At 53.0% G+C, this 22171-nt stretch overlaps 1 protein-coding gene across 2 annotated transcripts; it reads left to right on the top strand.

Annotated features, from left to right (window-relative positions):
• The first annotated feature begins 5 nt into the window (after positions 1-5).
• KCNH6 (potassium voltage-gated channel, subfamily H (eag-related), member 6) lies at positions 6-20561 on the top strand. Of its 2 annotated transcripts, XM_006897792.1 has the most exons (14): positions 6-81; positions 833-1063; positions 5755-5916; positions 6002-6207; positions 7576-8001; positions 9702-9856; positions 10016-10101; positions 11573-11772; positions 11895-12147; positions 16534-16727; positions 18261-18345; positions 18811-18973; positions 19743-19929; positions 20277-20561. In XM_006897792.1, the coding sequence occupies exons 1-14, from the start codon at positions 6-8 to the stop codon at positions 20559-20561; spliced, it is 2709 nt and encodes a 902-aa protein (XP_006897854.1). The 2 variants fall into 2 exon arrangements, with proteins under 2 accessions (XP_006897854.1, XP_006897853.1); XM_006897791.1 differs by having other exon boundaries at positions 9702-10101.
• The last annotated feature ends 1610 nt before the right edge of the window (positions 20562-22171 follow it).

Below are 22171 nucleotides of genomic sequence, written 5' to 3'. Positions count from 1 at the left end.
GAAGGATGCCGGTCCGCAGGGGTCACGTCGCGCCCCAAAACACTTACCTGGACACCATCATCCGCAAGTTCGAGGGGCAAAGTGAGTGTGCTTGTTGTGTTTGGGGGGACGATCTGGAGTTTTGGGACGTTGGCAGGAGGGGCAGAACCCTTTTACAAACTTGAAGTGGGCGTTGTGGGACCGACTAGATGCTGAATATGGCAATTCTTGACTGTCCCCCCCGAACACCTTCTCCTGCGGGCCCCTACATGCCTCAAAAGGCCATTTCCTTGTCCCAGTCTGCCGCTGGCGAAGCAGAGGCAGTCCTTCCTCTGAACTGCCTCCTGGTGCCCCAAACCCTGACCTCCCCATCTGCTCATTGCCTGCATCCCTCCTTGATGGCCCCCCAACTGCCTACAGAGCTTTCTTGATTCCTCCTTTTCTCGCCATGTCCCTGACCACCTGGTCTTCCTTCCCATCTCAGGCCTGGGCCACATCCATCATTCCTTCTCCAGAGCCCCTTCACTGCCTCCTGGAGGCCTGGGAGCTTCTGCCACCCTCCCTCCCCATCCCAGCACCCTGGCCTCACAGTACTAGGGACAGACGACGGCCCCAAGCCCATTCTTAGGTTACTGTCCTGCCTTCTTTCCAAAAAGATCCCCCCAGGAACTCCCATGACCTTCCTCCATGACCCTGACCTCCTTGGTCTTCCTGCCTTCTGCCTTCTCCCATTCTGGTTACTGCTCTACTCCCCACTGACTCCTCACTACCCCTTAAGAGTCCCCGTTATTTTTTCCCTCCCTGACTCCCAACCCTGGGTGCCATAGTTTTCCCACCCCACCCTTCTCCCCAGGTCGTAAGTTCCTGATTGCCAATGCTCAGATGGAGAACTGCGCCATCATTTACTGCAACGACGGCTTCTGTGAACTCTTCGGCTACTCCCGTGTGGAGGTGATGCAGCGGCCGTGCACCTGCGACTTCCTCACAGGCCCCAACACTCCACGCAGTGCCATGTCCCGCCTGGCACAGGCCCTGCTGGGGGCCGAGGAGTGCAAGGTGGACATCCTCTACTACCGCAAGGATGGTGAGGCACCTTCGGCCTGAGGTTCTGCAGGACAGGCTGGTCCCTTCCTTGTGCAGCCAAAGTGGTCTTGGGGAGGGTAGAGACCAAGGGACCAAAAGGCCGGGACAAAGCAAGCCTCATCCCTCTCTGGGACTCACTTTCCTCATCCATAAGGAAAAGCGATAGGCACTGGATGCCATGCTTTCCAGAGGCTTGATACCAGGAAGCCACGACTAGTTTTGTCCTGGGGCAGGGCCTCCTATTCCACCATCCCTCCCCCTGTGTCCCCGGTCTCCTGCTGCCCACTCTGTCACTGTCAGCCCCAGCTGTCAGGCAGCTGGGATGGAAATTAACCTTCCCTCCTCTCCGTCTGCTCTGGGGATTAGGGAGGAGTCACCCCCTCAAGGCCTCTGTGGCCAGGCAAAGAATGGGGGCTGCTGGCTGGGAAAAGAGGTGGGAGGGTGACCTGACTCACCCAGCCCGAGGTCCTTGGGGAGATGGGGTCTGGAGTTGCCCCAGCCAAGAGGTCCATCCAGATGGAGTTTGAGTTGAGTTTGATTTGTTGCTGTCAACCCAAGTTCACTGCAGGCAGAACAGAAGTAATGGTTCCCTGAATAGGGCAGGGCTTAAGGACAGAGTTAAGCAAACCATGAGGCATTTCCCTCAGAACCTCAGGGTCCCTACTGGACCTAGAGGATGTATGGGTGCTAAATCTGATCATTGCCTGAAAGTATCTTTGAAATCATGGAGCTTAATGGCTCCCAAATCTGCTTCTGTATCAGAATTACCTGGTGCATGTTTTTACAAAACATTCCCCAAAAAGCCTGACTCCGAAGGCATAAGATGAGGCCCAGGCAGATGTATTTGGAAAGGTCTCTCTGGCAGTTCTGCAGTTCTGCCATGTTTAGGAACCAATGGCTTAGGTCAATCCCTGCATTTTGTGGATGAGGACATGGAGGCCGAAGGAAAGGGAATTGCCCATCATCTCACTGCTAAAGGCCAAGTAGGGACTGGAGCCCAGGTCTCTGTATTCTACCTTCAGTGGAGATGCTTGTGAGTTAGTCCAAGACAGGAGAATGGATCCCCTGGTACGTCTGTCTTAGAGGTGAAGGAAGCCCCAGAAATGGGGTCTCCCCGACCCCACCAAGGAAGGTAGGCTTAGGGAAACTTGTGCAATAAAGGGCAGACTCCTTTGGGTGGTGAGCAGAAGGTGCGGAGAGCTGGGGTTCCCAGGGGCCCGGGGGTCCTGTGGAGTGTGAATGTGAACATGAGCCTGTATGTAGGCTTGTGAATCACTCCTGGGGCAGGTCTTGGCGGGCCCCATGGCCAGGACTGGCTGTGCTCCCCCTACCTGAGGGAGGAGCAGGTGGGGAGTGCTGCGGGCAGGGGCAGTGACTGGGGGAGTCTGTAGAATCTGACTTAGTTTGGCAGTACTCACAGGGTTAATGAAGTCAGAATATTTTAAAAAGCTGTGACCTCACCTCCTCCTCTGATGGCAGGGAGGAGGTGACAGTCAGGGGAGTGAGAAGGGTCCAGGAGAGCTAGGATGGGACAGTGGGAAATGAGGGAAAAACAGGTCTCTGCTACTCTCCTTGGCTCAGAGAGATGAGGTTCTCCCAGATTCCTTGGGGGCAGATGTGGAATTATATGGGGTCCTTTCAGCACTTTGCATGGAGGCAGCGCAGCTTAACTAAGCATTGACCCCTGAGATCACTCAGGCCTTGAGAACCCAGCTAGGCTCTCATTACTTTAAGGGAAGGATGGATGGGTCGTTTACCCAGTGGTCCACTCTGAACACATGATTTCTTTTTCTTTTTATATCATGTTCACATACATGTTACAGTCCTACTGAGGAGTGTCTCAACAGTGATTTCTTCCGGTGTCAAATCAATACCTCTTCTCCCCATTCCAGCTCTAAAGAGGTGGGAAGGGGTCCTGAATGGAACACTAGCTGATGATTTTTTTTTTATATAATCCTCTTTTCCTCTAAAGGAAAATCCACTGGCATTTCTCCCAGTCGAAGTAGAAGGTCTGTGTCCATATGTCTCCACATTGTATAGCTGCATAAAGTTAGGTTCGAAAAGGTCAGGATACTTGACAAAAGTCATCCCATGAGACTTGGCTCTCCCTCTCTTTGCCTTTGCCAGGAGAAGCAGGAAACTGCCAGAGAGGAGGAGGGATGGGCATGGACACAGGACCAAACCAATGAGTAGTGGGATGGATGGGGTGAACTCAGACCCTCCTCCCCTTTCTCCATCTCCAGTGTGTTCCTCAGAGTGTGCCCAGCCCTGCCTGCCTGCCTTGGTGAATCTTCTTGTGATCTCAAACCAAAAGTTGTCCTCATCCCCAAACCAGAATGCTAGGAGTCTGAGGTTTCTCTTCCTCAGCTCCAGAGACAGGGACTGGAGTCAGGGGTGTGATCTGCCCGGATGCAGTGATGGCTGTGTGCTTGCCCTTGAATGCCAGGAGAACCACACTGGGGTACATGTCCGAACTTCGGTGGCAGCTTCCCCCTGTAGTCCCAACTCCTCTCTGAGGCTCAGCACAAGGCTGGAGGGATGTGTCTAAAGATACAGGTGAAAGACAAGATGGAGATTGTGTAGGAGGATCAGGATCGTGAACCAGAGCAGAGGGGCGAGGAGGGAGCCATGAGAAGAGGAAGAAGCACAATAAGGGAGGGAGAGAAGAGCAGAGAGAAGTGGGGTGTCCCAGGGAGCAGCCAGGAGAAGGGGTGCCAGGGGAAACCCCTAGAAGGAAGAAAGGAACAGAGACTGGCTCCTCTCTAGGGACAAGGGACCTTCTGGGGTACAATCTAAAGCGCCACACTCACTTCTACCCACCGGGATAGGGGAAGAAATGCTCTGGACTTGCTTTTAGACTCTCACTCACCCAACAAGCAGCAAGCATAGTACCATGTCCAGGAGGCATGTGTACCATGCACCCCTCTTCTGCCAACCTTCACTGATGTGATAGGCTGGTCTTTGGCCAGCTTCCATCCTCGGTTTTTTAACAATAGAATCCATAGATGGGTCCAGCTACTCTGAGATCAGGCTTGGCACTTCTACCACCATAGAGAACTCCAGTCCCCCTCCTCAGCCCTGCCCTCTCCCTGGCCCCTACCAGACCAGTCTCTGCAGAGCCAGAGAAACAGAGGTTAGAGGCTGGCCTGAAGGTCAGTATCTTAGGCTGCTGGCCAAGGAGGTGTCCTGGCTAGGCCCCAGTGCTTAGGCTTTGCCATGTTCCCTGGCAAGCGTGAGTGAAGGGCCCCCCTCACTGGGAACCCAGGAGTGGATTAAGCCAAGCACCAGCCTCTCCTTGGTGTGGATGTCTCCCCCGGGGCCCAGCGCAGCAGCTGGCAGATGGCTGCCTGGTGCCTGGGAGTCCGGGAATCTGATCCAGGAGAGTTCTGCTCCCAGGGAGAAGCGTGGGAGGGAGGTTGGGGTGGCTTAGCAGCACCCTAGCCCTGATGGCTGTGGGAGGGGCTGAGGGCATGAAATGGGAAGTGAGCCTGGTGGTCCCAAAGTAGCAATTCTTGTCCTGCTGGAGTCTTTCATGCCTCTGCTCTCACGCCTTATTGCATTCATTGAATCAACACACAACACCTAGAACAGGTGCTAGGACAAATGAACTAGTCCCCAAGCTCCCTGGTTTGCATGTTCTTTGCCCTTTGTCCTTAAGGTCTGAGATGGGAAGCGTGTGGCACACATACCATAGAGAAGGGGTTCACAGAGTGCCCAGCCACCCAGCCCTGGCAGGGCTCTGAGGCTGCAGTTTTAGTTCATAAGGAGCTTGGACCTAAGGGCAAAAACTGAAAGTGGAGTTTGTGGTCTCACAGACTCCAGTGAGCTGCAGGTGGGGCTGGGCCACTCAGGGGGGCGGAGACAGTGGTGGGAGGGGCTGCTGGACTGCCTACCCTGCCCCTAGCAGACGCCTCCCTCCCACTCCAGATGTCAAGCCATTGCCTGGCCCATCTGGATCTACCCTTATTCCACAGCCTGTGCCTTGTACCCGTACTTCTCCCAGGGCCCAAGCAACATTCCTGGCCCTCACTGCAGCATCCTCCACTCCTGGACCTGTTCTCTGCCACTCCAAGTTATTGTGTGGGAGCTTAGGCTTCCCGCTTTAGGCCAGGCTCCCTGCCTGCTCCTAGCTCTCCCCAAGCCCAACCTATTAGATCATCAGAGTCTCAGGCTCTTGTCTTCAGAATGGGGATCCCTGCCTGCCCCTCAGGGTCTCCTGAGACCTCATGTACAAACTGGTTCAGTTCCCAACACTTGGTGTGTTCTCCACAGGCTGCCTCCAGCATCAGGCAAGAAGGAGTGGGAACCTGGGCGCTGAGCTCAGGGTCAGCCTGAGGTACAGGGGGGTGAATGCTCGCCTCACCCTGTCCCTCATTAATCCACCCCATCTGCTCAGCTTTAATTACTGCAGAAGCAAACATCGAGGCTAAGCCTTGAGCTGAGGGCTTGGACCTGATGCCACATTACCTCCTAATGAGAAGCTTAGCTGCTCTCCCACCTCGGCCCTTTGGGTCTGGCACCTGCTGGACAGCTTCACCCACCTCTGCCAACAGCCCTGGTCAATGTCCAGGCGTCCTCACACCCATGACTGCCCTTCACCTGACTTTATCCCAGTCCTTTTCATGGCTGCCCCTGGCCAGGCCACTGCAGGAGGAGACCCTTTCAGCAACTTCCACTCCAATGCATTTGCAGCCTCGAGCTTTCGCTGCCTGGTCGACGTGGTGCCTGTGAAGAACGAGGATGGGGCCGTCATCATGTTTATCCTCAATTTTGAGGACCTGGCCCAGCTCCTGGCTAAGAGCGGGAACCGCAGCCTGTCCCAGCGCCTGCTGTCTCAGAGCTTCCTGAGCTCCGGTGAGCTGGGGTACAGGTGGTGAGGAGGGGGCCCGTGGGGGTGGTCCCCTGGCTCTGGCTGCTCTGACTCTGGCCCTTGTTTCAGAAGGCTCTCACAGCAGGTCAGGTGGACAGGGGCCTGGCACAGGCAAAGTCAAGTACAGGACCATCAGCCAGATCCCCCAGTTCACACTCAACTTCGTGGAGTTCAACCTGGAAAAGCACCGCTCAGGCTCTACCACAGAGATCGAGATCATCGCACCCCACAAGGTGGTGGAGCGGACCCAGAACGTCACCGAGAAGGTCACCCAGGTGCAGGCCGTGGGGCAGGATGAATGGGGCTGTGCCATGTGTATCCCTCCACTAGGCCTTTGGGCCTAAACTTCTCTGGTGATCAGAAAGACCCCTGCTGGTTCAAACCCTGGAGTCCAGGAGAAAGTCTAACAGCTGGATGGGTCCCAGTGCAGGGAGAATAACAGCGTAGTTGTAGGCAGAGAGAAAACTGGAAAACAGGTACCAAGCCTGCAGATCAGAGGCGACTTCCCAGGCCTGGATGCTGGGTAGGACATCACCAACTGTGGCCCCCTGTGTCTGAGGTTAGGATGTCAGGTCATGGTTCTTCTGCTTGAAAACAGTGATCTGGCTTTCCTGGTCAGATCCTCACATTGCAGATTTGGTCAAACCAGGACTTCCGTGAGTCCCGCCCTAATGGGCATGTGTGGTCAATGGGATGTCCCTTAGGCCCCAGCCTGGTTCGGGCAGCATCTGATGTAGGATAAGGGAACAGCGAGAAGTTATCAGACAGATCTCCCATGGCCTATCTAGATGTGTCATCTTTAATTGCAACCCAGTGAAATTTGCTACTTTTTGTTGTCTCCTTTTGGAGATCAAGAACCAAGAGCGTAAAGAGTACAAACATGCCTAAAGGCACACGTAGAACAAATGACAGCGCTGGGGTTCCAACCTCAGGCCCAATGTCCTGACTGATTGCCACCTCGGGCAGCTGGGTGGAGCCTGAGTGTATTACACCGGCTCTGGGGATCTTGTGTTGGCCATAGTGTCCAGGGAGTCCTGGGGAAAGGGTGAGAGGGACCTCAGGTGACTGTAATGATGTACTCACCCCACTCCACCCAGGCTTTCAGGACCCCTCAAAGACTCAGCTTTGCTACATGCCCAGAAATGTGTGTGACTTTTCATGTAAGACACTGCAAGTGGCCCCAGGAAGTGGTACTCATGACCCTCAGGAATGAAGAAGATATTGTGAGAGTGACTTATACCCATCAGAGGCCCCAACCACAGGGGACCTCCCAAGCCCTATAGAGAGAATAGGCCTGCCCAGCCACCACCTTAGTCTCCATGCAGGGCTCTCTGGAACCTGTTGACAGCTGATGCTGGGTTGGTCCTCTCATTCCTCCCTGCTACCATCTCCCAACCTGTCTCCACGCTGACCTGTTCCTGAGGTAGCTTGTGAGCAACTGTCCTGAGGTCATTCTGGGGATGAAGCTGCATTCCTCCTCCCATCTTCCTCCCCCCTACACACCTGTCCCCTTCTGACTTTGCCTCCTCAGACCTCCTGTCTTTACCACATCCCCTTTGCCCATCACAGACCCCATCCCCTGTCTCCTTCCATTCCTGCCCAGTGTTGACCCCCCAACTGACCACCCACGGCCCCACCCCCAGGTTCTGTCCCTGGGCGCAGACGTACTCCCAGAGTACAAGCTGCAGGCACCTCGCATCCACCGCGGGACCATCCTGCACTACAGCCCCTTCAAGGCCGTGTGGGACTGGCTCATCCTGCTGCTGGTCATCTATACGGCCGTCTTCACGCCCTACTCGGCCGCCTTCCTGCTCAGCGACCAGGACGAGTCCCGGCGTGGCGACTGTGGCTACACCTGCAGCCCTCTCACCGTGGTGGACCTAATTGTGGACATCATGTTTGTCGTGGACATCGTCATCAACTTCCGTACCACCTACGTCAACACCAATGACGAAGTGGTCAGCCACCCCCGCCGCATCGCCGTCCACTATTTCAAGGGCTGGTTCCTCATCGACATGGTGGCTGCCATTCCCTTTGACCTTCTCATCTTCCGCTCCGGCTCCGATGAGGTGAGCTGGTGTGTGCCCTGGTCCTGGGTGCTGAGGCTTCCCTGGGTACAGAATGACCAGCACTAGGCAGCCTTGCCAAAGCAAATGGGGGCTGAAGGGGAGTCACATCTGTTCTGTCCTAACCCTGGAGAAAGGCCAGATGACACTGTGCCCTAAGGCCTGGGTACTGTCTCTCCACTCATCTTTGCAAGCAGCTTCCCAGTGGCCGCTGTCTGCCTCAGGTCTCCTTCCTTCCTACAGTCGCTGCCTCTGCCACTGACTTGCAGACCACAGTCACCTCAGTGCGGCCTGGCTACACCTCTCACCTCCAACCCTTCTGCTGTGCCCATGACACTATGATGGATTTTCATGCTCATCTTTTCCAGCCCACATTGTCCTCCTGCCCTGTCTCCTCAGGATCAGGTTTCCATTCAAGTCAACTCTGCTGTGTCCCACTGACCCCCATCTGTTCTCAGCTCCTCACCCCACTCTACCTCCAGTGCGCTCTCTCTCTCTTTTTTCCACCCCGCTGCCCTGCTGTTCACTGAGTGGCCTTGCTGCTCCCTAGCCTGCCCCTGCATCCCCAGGTTCACTGCTCTCCTACTGCAACCAGGGAGAGTAACAGCCCCAGATAATCTCGCAGACCCTGTCACTCTGCAGGGCAGCTGTACTGGCCTAGTGGGTAAGGAGTGGCGCTGCCAACACAAAAGCAGCTGATTCAAATTTACCAGCTGCTGCTGGAGAGGAAGACGGACAGTTTCCTTCCAAGCGATTTACAGCCTCTGAAAATCACCTGTGAGGGTCAGCTATGAGTGGGTCCTGATGTGGTATCACTTAACAGCAACATCAGTGTCACCCTCCAGAGCCCTCAATGGCTCCTCAAACTCTATACAGACTGTGGGTCCATAAGCGCGGATCCCCACCACCTTTCCAAGGTCATGTCCCACTTCTTCCCTTTCATCCGCTCTGTGCCCAGCTGCCTGCTCCTCTGAGGCCTCCTCTGCCCAGCCCCAACAGACTTCCCCTCCTTCTGCGTCCTCCACTGGACATGTGGCCTTGCACTCCTTCCATTTTAAAAAAATTGTAATTTAGATGGAAGTTTACACAGCGTATTAGTTTTCCATTCAACAGTTTATACACATCTTCTCCCATGGTGTTGGACGCTGTCCCCCTCAACATCACAGCACTCTTCCCACTTCCTCCCTGGTTCTCTTATTTCCATTTGTCCTTCCTTCCTGCCCCTTCCTGCCTTCTGAGATTTGGGGCAAATGCTGCTCTTCTGTTTCTGAATGGTAATTGTTCTGAGAATTACATTCCTCATTAGGATGGCTCATCTGTCCGTTGTTTACCTAAAAGGTCACACACACACACACACACACACACACACACCCAGGGGTGAGTTCACTTCAGGCTTGAAAGGCATCTGAGGGCCTTGTTCTCAGGGGTTCACCAGACTCCATCAGATCAGTAAGTCGTCTTTTTCTTTTCTTCCTCTGTGATTTTGAATTCTGTTCATTTTTCTCCCACCCACAGCCCTTTTTTGAACTTTCAGGGAGCTGAGAGTTATTTTAGGTCCCACACTGGGCCCCACTTCCAAATGTCTGGTCCATGGGAGGCACAGTGTTTGTTGAATGACTGTGTGAGCATATGCCAGAGTGAGTAAAAGCAAGCCTGGCACACCCTTCTCAAGCGCTGACGCTAGCCCCTCCCTGCCCCTCCAGACCACCACCCTGATTGGGCTGCTGAAGACCGCGAGGCTGCTGCGGCTGGTGCGCGTGGCACGCAAGCTGGACCGCTACTCCGAGTACGGCGCGGCCGTTCTCTTCCTGCTCATGTGCACCTTCGCGCTCATCGCGCACTGGCTGGCCTGCATCTGGTACGCCATCGGCAACGTGGAGCGGCCCTACCTGGAGCCCAAGATCGGCTGGCTGGACAGCCTGGGCGCACAGCTCGGCAAGCACTACAATGGCAGTGACCCGGCCTCGGGCCCGTCGGTCCAGGACAAGTACGTCACGGCCCTCTACTTCACCTTCAGCAGCCTCACCAGCGTGGGCTTCGGCAATGTTTCACCCAACACCAACTCCGAGAAGGTCTTCTCCATCTGCGTCATGCTTGTTGGCTGTGAGTGCCACCTCATGCCAGAGGACTTATCTGTGGCATTGTCTTTAGAGTACTGTGTTGTTGTGATGGGATGTAGACATATGTGCAGATGGTTAACATGTTTGGCTATTCATGGAAAGGTTGAAGGTTCAAATCTACCCAATGATAACCTCAGAAGAAAGGCCTTACAATCAAATTCTGAAAAAAATCAATCCTTGAATACCCTTTGGAGCAGTTTTACTCTGATACACATAGTGTCACCATGATTTGGAATTGACAACAACTGTAAAAGGGGTAAAGGATATAACAACATAGAGGAACAATGTATGCAGTATTCTAAGTGCAGCACAATGAACATGTGCTATGAGTACACCCATTATATGTGGAATTTAAACACTCAGGCAGCCATTGGACTAAGCATCAGGCCAGGCAGTAGGATCCATGGTAGTATAGTGGTTAAAGAACTCAGTGGCTAACCACAGGTCAGTGGTTCAAAACCACCAGGCACTCCGCAGAAAAAGATGAGGTAGTCTGTTTTCATATTTACAGCCTTGGAAATAACTGTAGGCAGCTCTCTTTTGGCCTACAGCATCACTGGAAGTTGTATCAACTCAACAGTTCCTGGAATGGTGGTGGAGAATAGTGGAAAAGAGTTAAAACTGACTCAACAGCACACAGTAACAACAGTGCAAAATGAAAATAGGAGGTACTTTTTAAAAATTAATAAAAATCTCAAGGCGGTGATAGCAGAGCCTTCACCCAAGCACAGGGCCTTTCTGAATGCACTTCTGTGTGACTGCACAGCTCACAAGCCCAAGGATCCAGGCCAGACAGGGGCTCGGGCTCATCACTTAAATAAGGCCTAATTGTATTCTCATCACAGCACTGTATGTGCCCCAGTTTATAGGCCAAGAAACCCAGTCCTCATTCACGAAAGGTTACATCCATCCAGGAAGACAGACTGCCAGTTCCAGCTTCGGTGACCAGCTCCCGGGACAGGCTCCACACTCTGCAGCCTGCTTTCCACCTAATTTAAAAACACACGAGGCAGTGTGGAATTTCACGCGTAGATAAAGTTGTTATGTTCAGAGTATTTAGAGATGTGAAAGCCCTAAAAAACAAAAACAACACAGGAGAGGGGAAATTGGTGAAAAGAAACCAAGAGTTGTCCCTTTGTTATATTTTTGCAACTTGGAGAGGAAAACAAGTCTAAACGAAAATAATTTCTTGCCCTAGTTCGTTCTTCTCTGGAGTGTGGTCCGTAGGGGGCGATCTAGAAGTATGGGGCGGAGGGAGGAGGACCGGAAGTCCCAGGTTAGACTTGGGTGATGGATGACCCCAAGTGCCTTGGTGCTGGCCTGCATCACCTCTGATTTTGCATTGACCAGCTTCCAGGGAGGGAGGCCCCGAGGGGGGCTCCGGGGTGGTGTGACCTGGAGGGGACCGAGGAGGACGCGGCCGGAGCTTACTCCCGCCCCCTTCCCGCCCCCAGCCCTGATGTACGCCAGCATCTTTGGCAACGTGTCAGCCATCATCCAGCGCCTGTACTCTGGCACCGCGCGCTACCATACGCAGATGCTGCGCGTAAAGGAGTTCATCCGCTTCCACCAGATCCCCAACCCGCTGCGGCAGCGCCTGGAAGAGTACTTTCAGCACGCCTGGTCCTACACCAACGGCATCGACATGAACGCGGTGAGCCCCCACACGGTGCCGAGGAGGGGAGGGCGATCCAGCTCATGCCCTCGGGGAGGTCAGGGTCCCGTGGGAGCAGGACACCCCGCCGCGGCCGCTGGATGTGCCCTCGCGCCTCGCAGGTGCTGAAGGGCTTCCCCGAGTGCCTGCAGGCCGACATCTGCCTCCACCTGCACCGCGCGCTGCTGCAGCACTGCCCGGCCTTCCGTGGCGCCAGCAAGGGCTGCCTGCGCGCGCTGGCGGTGAAGTTCAAGACCACGCACGCGCCTCCGGGAGACACGCTAGTGCACCTGGGCGATGTGCTCTCCACGCTCTACTTCATCTCCCGCGGCTCTATCGAGATCCTGCGCGACGACGTGGTGGTGGCCATTCTAGGTGGGTGGGACGGAAGATGCCCAGTGTGGGCCACCCCCTTCCTAATGTGGCACTGTGCCGAGAGCTTTAAAACCAGCCTTCTGAATCCTGCAGACAAGGCTTGGCATTAGGTTCCATTCCCCTGCTAGTGATGTTGAGACTCAGGCGAGGTCGTGCGGTTAAGTGTATCTGACACTCAAGGCCAAGCAGGCTCTCCCACCTTCTCCACTTTGGGGAGCCTAAGAATGGTAGGAGAACAGTGTGTCTTGGGTGGAGGAAAGTGCCCTGCCTGGGTGCCACAGTCACATTCAGTACAACTGTAGGGACAGCTGTACACTTGGGAGGAAGAACGAGCCCTAGGGACAGAAAGATTTGGGTTATATACAGCTTCTACCACTTCTCCAGGGAGGTCTGGTGACCTCCAGGTAAGGACCTGCACTGCCATCCCCAAGGCATGCAGTTGGAATCCACCAGCTGCTTGAAAGATGGTCAGTCTCCTTCTGTGTGACAGACCTGCCTCTGAAAACCTTCTGCAGGGTCAGCTATGAGTTGGTTCCTATTACACGGTACACAACAACACAACCACTTCCTAGATATGTCTCTGAACATGGCACTCCATCTCCCTGAGCCTCACAAGGTCCTTTCCTATTGTCCCCTGACGCAGCTTCCACCCTGGCCCTTTCCCCTTTGCCTTCTCCTCACTTTACAACTCACCTGGCCTTAGTCTCCACCTGTACCACAAGTACCCCCAAAACTGTCCCAGCCCCAGTCCTTCCTCTCTATCAGACTAAAGTAATCCATTCCTTCCTGGAGACCTCTAAGTTCCACAGGACAACTAAACTCAGTTTGTCCAACCTGAATTCTTCCTAAAAAAAATCAGCTCCTTTTTTCAACTCCATCACTGTGAACCCGGCAGTCAAACAAGGGGACACCTTCCTCTCTCTCCTTCACTCCGCCAACCTTCACCACCAGATAGCTACAAAGCTTTGTCTCTTCTCTTAATATATCTTTGTCCCACACTCCTGTATCCTTGTCCTCAGCCAACCCAGCCCTTACCATGCTCCACCTGGTCCTTGTAAGGAGCTCTTGTCTCATACCTGGTCTACCTGCTATGCTCCATCTTCATCTTCTGGCTGTGACTTGGAATTCACATTTGTGCACACCTGTCTTTGGCTTGAAATCCTTCTGTGGTTCCCTAGGGCCCTTAGGTCAGATGTAAACCCCTGTGCACCCTCCCTCTTGTACTACACACAATTACTTGTTATTAGATGCTGTCGAGTCACAGCAGTCCCATGTGACAGAGTAGAACTTCTACACAGAATTTCTTAGGCTATAATATGTATGGGAGTAGACTGCTAAGTCTACTTTGAACCATCAGCTTTATGGTTAATAACTGAGCACTTAACCATTACATCACAGGGCTACTTATTTGTCTAAATCAGCCTTTCTCTGTCTTGTGCTATTCGCTCAGCACTCAGGACACTCTACCCCACACCTCTGACAAGAATAAGCTCCTACAAGACCTCCCCTGACTCCCAACCTACCTCAGAAGTGCCATCTACATAGCAGGGATAATAGTTATTATCAATAATTAAGGAGCTGGTCCAATTTAAGTTTCAGACATAAAATCTCATTTTGTCCTCAATGGAAATGGACATTAGATCATAATCTCTCGTCTACTAGAAACCCTTTGCTTTATAATGTTGCTCAGAGTCCAAGTTTCTGAGTTTTATATGTGATGCTGGTAAATTCCTTCCCTTTCTGGACCCACGTGCCCAATTCTTTGAAATAAAAGGTTGGACAGGATGGCACTGAGGGCCCATCCAAGGCTGACAGCCTCTAATTTTTTATATTGTCCTTGCGGTGGGGGGGGGGCACACACCCTGGCCTCCTGCCTGTGCAAACTAGTTTTGTCCTTGGACAGTGTCACCAGGCTGAAAGGCTGCATTTTCTGTAGAGAAAAGAGGTCAAATTATTCATGGTCCATGGCACGCCTGGCCCTGGACTCTCGGTACCTTGCTCGCCATATAGCACTGACCACACGTTGTATCTTCTGCTCAGAATGTCTTTCTCTTGGGCTCTAAAAAAAAGGGGGGGGGGAAGTGCTACTAGGTGAGATCCAGTCTATGGTGCTCCCATGTGGATTACAGCAAAGTCAAAGTGTTCTCCATGGTTTCCTTCTGAACTAGATCTCCATCTCCATGCTTCAGGGTAGACGTGAACTTCCAACATTGTCCTTTTTTTTTTCATTATTTCATTTTGCTATTGTTGTTAAGAACATGCACAGCAAAACACACAGCATTTCTATATGTGCATTGACACTGATTATATCCAAGTTGTGCAACCTCCTCGTCCTCCTTTCTTGAGCTGTCCCTCCCCATTCACTTGAATTCATTGTCCCTACGGTTCCTGTTTAATCTTTCACAGTGCTGTTGTCATTTTGATCCCCTGTGGGTAGTTCTTTAACAAGCACAATGCTCCAGGTAGCCATTCTTGTTACTGTATACCATCAAGTCAGAGCCAATTCATAGCTGATCCTCCAGAGGCTGTAAACCACGTGATGGCTCATCTTACTCCCCAGAGCAGGTGGTGGATTTGAGCTGTGTACCTTTGGGTTGGCAGCACAAGTCCTTACCACTGAGCCACCAGAGTTCTATTTTTTAACTAGTTGAGTTAAATTATTGTTTGGTTTTAAAGAGGACTTCTCACTTTCATTGCTGTTGAGTTGGAATCCAATAAAACCCTGTCAATGGGTGTCTGAGATTATACTTTGTGCAAGAGGAGCTTGAAATTGCCCTTCTTCCTTCTGTGGAGCTGCTAATGGATTCAAACTGCCAGAAAGGCATGGCCTCTGGGTTAGCAGCACAACTCCTCGAGAAATGGGCCACCAGAGTTCCCTAAGACTTGAGGGGATGTTTCTAGTTTATAGTTTAAAGGTTATCTCGGGACAATAGTTTCAGAGGCTTACCCAGCCTCTGTGACTCCAGAAATACTGGTGTTGAAGAGATTTTGGAATTCTGTTCCGCACCACTCCCCTTTTGGAGCAGGATTCTCTTGTGGAATCCTAGATCAAAATGTTCAGGAATGATAGCGGGGCACCACCCAGTTCATCAGATCTCCGGGCGAATGATGTGGTTGTGTATGGAGAACCTCCAGCCTTCTGATTAGCAGCTGGGTGTTACTGCGCACCACTCAGAGGCTCCCTGGGCGGCCAGTCCTCCTCCATTCTCTGGGCACAGCCCCCATTTCATGTTCTCTGTTAAGCATCCCCTAACACTTCCTGCTCCCTTCCTATCTACCCCAAGGAGAATGAGCTTCACCTTTCCCCATGGCCCCACAGCTCTTGCTTCTCCCCTGCCCTGAGGCTCTGTAGACATTGCTATTGGTGATTTATGTGCCTGTCTTGCAGGGGGCTCCTTGTGGACGGGACAGCACTTTATCCATGTTTATTTCCTGTGATCAGCACAGTGCCTGGCACCGCTAGGTCAGGCCTGCCAGTGATATCAACCTTCCCCAGTGCTTCCTATTACGCTAATCCAGTGCCTCTTGCCATTCAAAGGACTTTCAGAGCATCACTTGTGTGTCTGCTCTGGTCTGAAATGCCCGGTGGGGCAGGTAGAACAGATGTGACAAGGCAGATAGTATCATAGATGGAGGTGCTAGACTCCAGAGAGAGGAGTGACTTGCAAGGCCCTTCCTGCCAGCGTCACACCTCCTTGCCTGGCCCCACAGGGAGGTTGTTGTTGTTGTTGTTGGGTACCTTCGAGTTAAAATAGATTCATAGCTGACCCTCCAGCCGGCTTTCAGAGGTGGTAAATTGCACAAGGGTAGATTGCCCATCTTTCTCCCACAGAGCAGCTGGTGGATCGAACCAAGTGCAACTCATACCCCTAAGTCACCAGAGCTCCTTCGACAGTGAGAAGTGGGGAAAAGCCCAGGAGCCTCTGGTCCTGTCCCAGGGGAACTGTGTACTTCTGGCCCAGGCCTCCCTGGGAGCTTCCCCACAATTAATCAGAGATGAGAGTGTTGAGCAGAGAGCCTGTGGTGTTCCATCCTGCCCTCTGTTCCCTGGGGTGGGGTGGGGCAGGGGTAGCATTAAAAAGCATGGGCAAAGGAGGAGGAATTCTGATAAAGGGTGGTCTTGAGGGACCTGGCACAAAGGAGACCACCCACATGCCAGGGGTGAGAGGTCTCTGTACCTACCCCTGTAGAACTCAGAGGACTGGGGTAGCCACATTCCTTTTTAGCTCGTATTCCAGGTCCCATTCCCAGAGTTGTATCCTAAGGTCCAGGTCGGAGTCTGGCAGGACTCCTGGGGTGGGGGGTGAGGAGATCCTGGTGAAGGAGCCCTCAGAGAAGCTCTCCAGGAAAGAGTTTGAAGGGACCTTGATCTCCTCTGGCTGACAGGAAAGAATGACATTTTTGGGGAGCCCGTTAGCCTCCATGCCCAGCCGGGCAAGTCCAGCGCAGACGTTCGGGCACTGACCTATTGTGACCTGCACAAGATCCAGCGAGCAGACCTGCTGGAGGTGCTGGACATGTACCCTGCCTTCGCAGACAGCTTCTGGAGTAAGCTGGAGGTCACCTTCAACCTGCGGGACGTGAGTTTGGGCTGGCGGGCCAGGGCAGGTGGTGGCTCGGGGCTGGCTGTACTGCAGGCTATTTCTGCAGTTCGCCGAGTGCTGGGCCTCCTGGGCTTATGGGGACTCGCTCAATTCATCACTCCTTTTCCCTTAAACCTTATCCTGTGTCCTTCCTCATTGTCTTGTCTGTGCCTACCCTGGCCTTCATCAGGCTAGACAAGGATGACAGGAGCCGCCACATGTCGACACCAACCACGAGCGAAGCACTGGGTTAAGGACTTACTTGACATTATCTCAGATACTCTTCGCCTTTCAAATAGCACTATTATCCCCATTTTCCAGACAAAGAAACTGAGGGTCAGAGAGGGTACTTAAATTGTCTGACGTTGCACAGTAACTGGCTGAGCCAACATGGGAACTCAAGTTTGACCAGCTCCAAAACTGAGGCCTTGGCAGCGTTTTGTGCCAAGCTGGAGAGGAGGGTGTCTGCCCACCTGAGACTCACGGTGTCAGGCATGAGGGCGGAGGGGAGGGGGAATGAGAACACTATGTCTCCCCTTGTGTAGTGAAAGGGGTTATGACACCTCCAGGAAAAATAGCCTCTTGAGATAAGTAATTCAAAAAGATGTGTAGGAGAAGACAAATCTCTGCACAGTTCAGGGCTGCCAAGGAGTGGGAGAGCCAGTCGAGATACTGAGGGTGCAGGGGAGGCTTTGCTTCTTAGGAGGGGATTTGTGAAGGGGGGCGGCTGGAACCAGCTAATAGGGGGAGTGGGGAACCTGCTAGGCTGAAGTCCTGACCCTGTGAACTTCAGCACCTTCCTTCCCCCTCCTAATCAGTCTCCCTGCCCCGTTACCCCAGTCTTGGGAGGGGTGGCTGGGCCAGCCCTGCCCCACTCCCAGCCTCTAGTGGATGGTGCTGAGGTGGGAATTTTTGCTGCAGACAGCCCTCCTGGCCTGCCCCCTCTCTTCCTCTCCACCCCTGCACCAGTCTCTCCCTTCCTTACCTCGTCTGCACAGGAGACACTGCTAGAGCCATCGAGTGACTGGACACTAGGATGGGAGGGATATGGCCTCCGTAGCCTGGGAACTCTGCAGCCCCCAGATGCACCCAGGTTTTGTGGTGCCAGGAGGATGGGTTGCTGACGATTGTGCTGGGGGCACCACCCTGAGTGGATTGGAGTTCCAGAACTAGAGTCCTCATAGGAAACTGCTGGCCCTTGCACTCAGGCATTCAAGGAAAGAGAGCTGAAAGAACACCCCTCCTGACCTCCACTACCCACCTGTACATTGCACAAGGCAGTGTCTCCCAAAATCTCTGTGGGGTCTGTAAATTCCTGCTCAGTGCAAGGTCATTGTCACTAAGCTTCTTGTAACTTGATTACCACCCACGCAACCTGTAGGAAGGTGCCCAGGGCATCACTGAAGTGCCCTGCCACCTGCCACTCTGGCTTACTGAGTTTGTCACAAGGACCACACTGGGCATGTGGGAGAGAACAGGGACCTGTTCCAGCTTTGATCCCTGTCTCTTGATGCTCTTGTTCCCTACAAGGCAGATGGGGGTCTCCAGTCATCACCCCAACAGGCTCTGAGCAGTCAAGACCACCAAGGCTCCCTCCTCAGTGAACACCAGTCAGGTGAGCAAAGCCACGCCCCCAGTGTCTTCCCGGCTTCCTGCCCCTCCTCTTGCCCTTTCTGCCTCATCCCTAGCCACAAGGGGAGCAGGGCTCCTACTCCTGGGCTCAGGCTCCCAATCCTGATGGCTTGTATTCTCAGAGCGAGAGAGTGAGGGTTGGCTGGGTGCCGAGCGCTGTCCCCAGGGGTGGATACCAGCCAGCCCCTTGCGGCTCCACACCAAGGCACCAGGGGACCCACTGGGCTGCAGTCTCCTGGGCAGCGAGGCCAGGCCTGGGAGTCCCCACCCAGCCAGCCCACATAGCCAGGGGCCCCTGGGCTCTGGAAGCCAGACCTCTGTGGGGGCAGGACTTCTCACTCCTGGGTACCCAGGTAAGAAGCTCCCCTTCCCTCTCTGTGTTTCTACGGTGAGATGGGAGGGACAGGCTCCTGGGCCAGGAGCTCAGGCTGCCGTATCCCTCTTGCAGGTACAGCTCCATCCTTGAGCACCCCAGATACATCTGGTCTCTGGCCTGAGTTGCTGCAGCAAGTGCCCCTAAGAAATAGCCCCCCAAACTCTCAGAGAGGCCCAGACAGTTTGCCTCGGGAACTAGGCTCCAGGCTTGAGCAGCTCCAGGACCAGCTGAACAGGTTAGTCCCCTGAGGGGGTCACCCAGGCGGCCGCAGAGGGCAAGCACAGCAGCGAACTACACACGGATGCCCCCTCCTGGTGGTTCAGGGGCACGACCTTATGGCATTATCACTATTTTTAAGTATGATCAAGTTGCAGTCAATCCATAGCTGACTCTCTAGCAGATTTTCAGAGGCAGTAAGTAGCATGGGAGGAAATGCGTATCTTTTTTCCATGGAAAAGTTGATAGATTCAAACTGCATGCCTTTGGGTTGGCAGCACAACTCCTTACCACTAAGCCACCCAATTCTCTGGATACCTTCCCCTAGAAGTGGGAAGCCTTCCTGGGGTTTGAGGTTCCAAGCATGTGCAGAAGCATAAATTCCATAGGCCTTTGGGAAAAGGTGTGACCTGTGGACAAGGCAGTCCTGGGTTCACATTCTGTCTCTGCAGCACTTCAGCTAGACTGTGAGTTAACTGCTTGATCTTCAGTTTGCTCTGGGAATGGGGATCATCAGAATACCCATGGCACAGTGTCACTATGAGGACTGAACAGTGTGTGTTTGTGTGTGAGGGGTGGGTCACTGTTATTATCAGAGTCAGGGATGTGCTAGGGGGTGTTTTGTTAAGGACTGCAGATCCTAGTGGGGAGATGGTTTCAGGGAGGCCCCAGGCCTCAATACCACTCAGTAGGAGTAGCAGGTAGGCCTCCAAACTGAGAGCTGCCATCAAGCCCTGACCTGTCACCGATCCTGACCCTGAGCTTGACTGAGGGGCTCCATCTGGCAGGCTAGAGTCCCGCTTGGCCTCAGACCTCAGCCACATCCTGCAGCTCCTTCAGCAGCCCTTGCCACATGGCCACACCAACTGCATCCTGGAAGCACCTACCTCCAAGGACCTGGCCTTGTTTCCCACAGCCTCAGTAATTCCAAGTCCAGGGCCTAGGCTGGCCCAGAGCTGTCTGCCTCCCACACAGGTGAGCAGGTGAGGGGACTCCTCCCCAGGGGCTCTCCTGCAGAGATTTGCCTGCCATTCCCCATCCCCAGCTGGTTTCAGTGTGGCTTTAGACCCGGGGCTTCTGTGAGCTGAGAGCAGCTTTGACTTCTCTTGTCCCCTTTTGTGGTTTGAATCATGACAGAACATCGTGAGCAGGGACCATGGCAAAATCCAAGAAGGGACCACAGACCCCACAGCTGGGGCAAAGTAGCAGGACCCTGTGTATTCTGTGAGGGGTTAGGTGTGGCTCTAGCTAGTGCCAACCCCTGCAGTGGATTGTGGGGGTGGGGCTCCCCACACTGTATGCTTGTTTCTTGTTTCTCCCAGACCCCAGGCTACAGTGACGTGGACCAATGTACACCAAAGCACAGAAACTCCTCCTCCAGAACACAGGGTCTGGTCTTGACAACGGACAAACCTCTGATACCATCATTGGGGCAGGAGCAGCCACAGAGGCTGCCATCATCCTTGACCTCACCTCTATGTCCCACAGGGGTCCAGGGACTGGCCTGTGGTCCCCGCTTCCCCTCCCTCCCTGAACACCTTGGCTCTGTCCCCAAGCAGCTGGCATTCCAGAGATATGGCTCAGATCCTGGACTTGCGGGGAGTTAGAGCCACTGAACTCCAAGATGAAAGACACCATGGGGGACTGAAGGTGGGTGGGTGCAGAGGCAAGGACCCTGGCAGAAGCAGTCAGCTTCTTCCATTCTCCTCAAGTAGCTTCAAACTGCTAACCCAGGTGACACAAGAGGACCTGATGAAGACTCAAGACCTTTTCCAGCCTCCTTCAGGCCTCCACTTAGACAGCTAGCCTAAATGGAGACTAGCCTAAGTGGAGGAGGCAAGCGTGGGGTTTCCATACACACAGATAGGTTACAGGTCTAAGGGAAAAGTGAGGTAAAGAGAAGTTTCTGATCTTCTGTGTGAGAGTCTGCTCTGGGCTGCATGGGATTACCTCCTGGGTCAGAACCAGCCCGTCTCATGATTCAGAATCCATCAAGCTTCCTACTGAAAGCCTGTTGAAGCAGCTGGAGGTGAAGGAGTCCATGTCAGCTCACAGAGCTCCAGCCCTGAGTCTCTCCACCCCTGGTGGTTCTTTGATGACCTTTGAGCCTTTCCTGGGCCTCCACACAGCTTATAAAGTCAGCACATTTCATGTGGAGCTAAGGGTGTAACTTCCCGTGATTATGCTGTGACCCCAACAACTGTGGTCTTCCCCAAGCCCTTCACACAAAGAGCTTGAAGTTTGCCCTCCAAATCTGCTGTGTTGAGGACCTGAAAGTGTTCCTCTGAAGAGTCCTGGAGCATGGGGTTCTTAGGTGAGGGTGAAGGGAAGCATAACAGTACTGGGTTAGTGGACATCAGGAATCATGATGCCGACCAACACTCCTATGGCACTCACCCTGTGCCACGCGCCACGCTGACTTCTCTGAAGATATTCATTCATCGACTTGTCCCATCAACCTTATGGGGTCAATATAATTATTTCCATTTTAGAGATGGAATCAGAAGTAGAGATTAAGAAATTTATTGAGTAAGCAGGGATTTCTGGGTGCCGGCAGGCTTCTGTTTCCTGATTTGGGTGCTGGTTGCAAAAGTGTGTATTCATGTTGTAAAAATATGTACACTTCTATGTGTAAATTGTACTTCAATTAAAATATGAATAAAAAGAATCTTGCCCAAAAAAGCAGGAAAAGTGTCATTTCAACCCAAGGAGATCTGGTGGCACAACTGTTATGTCCTCAGATGCTAACGAAAAGGTGGGTGGTTTGTACCCACCCAGCTGATCCATGGTAGAAAGGTCTGATCTGCTCCTGTAAAAATTACAGCATTGGCTTAGTATTAAGTTGTTCTGCTCTGTCATATGGAGTTGATAAGAGTCAAAAAGTTATTTTGATGGCATTGGACAATTTCCATCTAGATTGTTTGGCTTGATGACATAGGCCAGTATCCAAAAAGCTTGAGACTTGTTTAATCATTTTGCACATTCATTGCCATTGAGTTAGAACCAACTCACACCTCACCCTCCGTAGGATTTCTGAAGCTGTAAACCATAGGAGTGGACAATGCCCATCTTTCTCCCCTGGAGTTGCTGATGGAATCAAATGGCTGGAGAAGCATGGCCTTGAGGTTGGCAGTAGTGATCTGATGGACAAGACCACAAGAACTCATTTTGCACAAATACTCTTAATTTTTTTATTTGATATAATTTTTTTATTTAA

This window comes from Elephantulus edwardii, unplaced genomic scaffold, assembly GCF_000299155.1.
Source record: "Elephantulus edwardii isolate Elephantulus edwardi_28Jun2011 unplaced genomic scaffold, EleEdw1.0 scaffold00216, whole genome shotgun sequence".
NCBI classification, from domain to species: domain Eukaryota; kingdom Metazoa; phylum Chordata; class Mammalia; order Macroscelidea; family Macroscelididae; genus Elephantulus; species Elephantulus edwardii.
The sequence above is the reverse complement of the archived record's forward strand: the minus strand, read 5'-3'. Positions and strand labels throughout refer to the sequence as shown.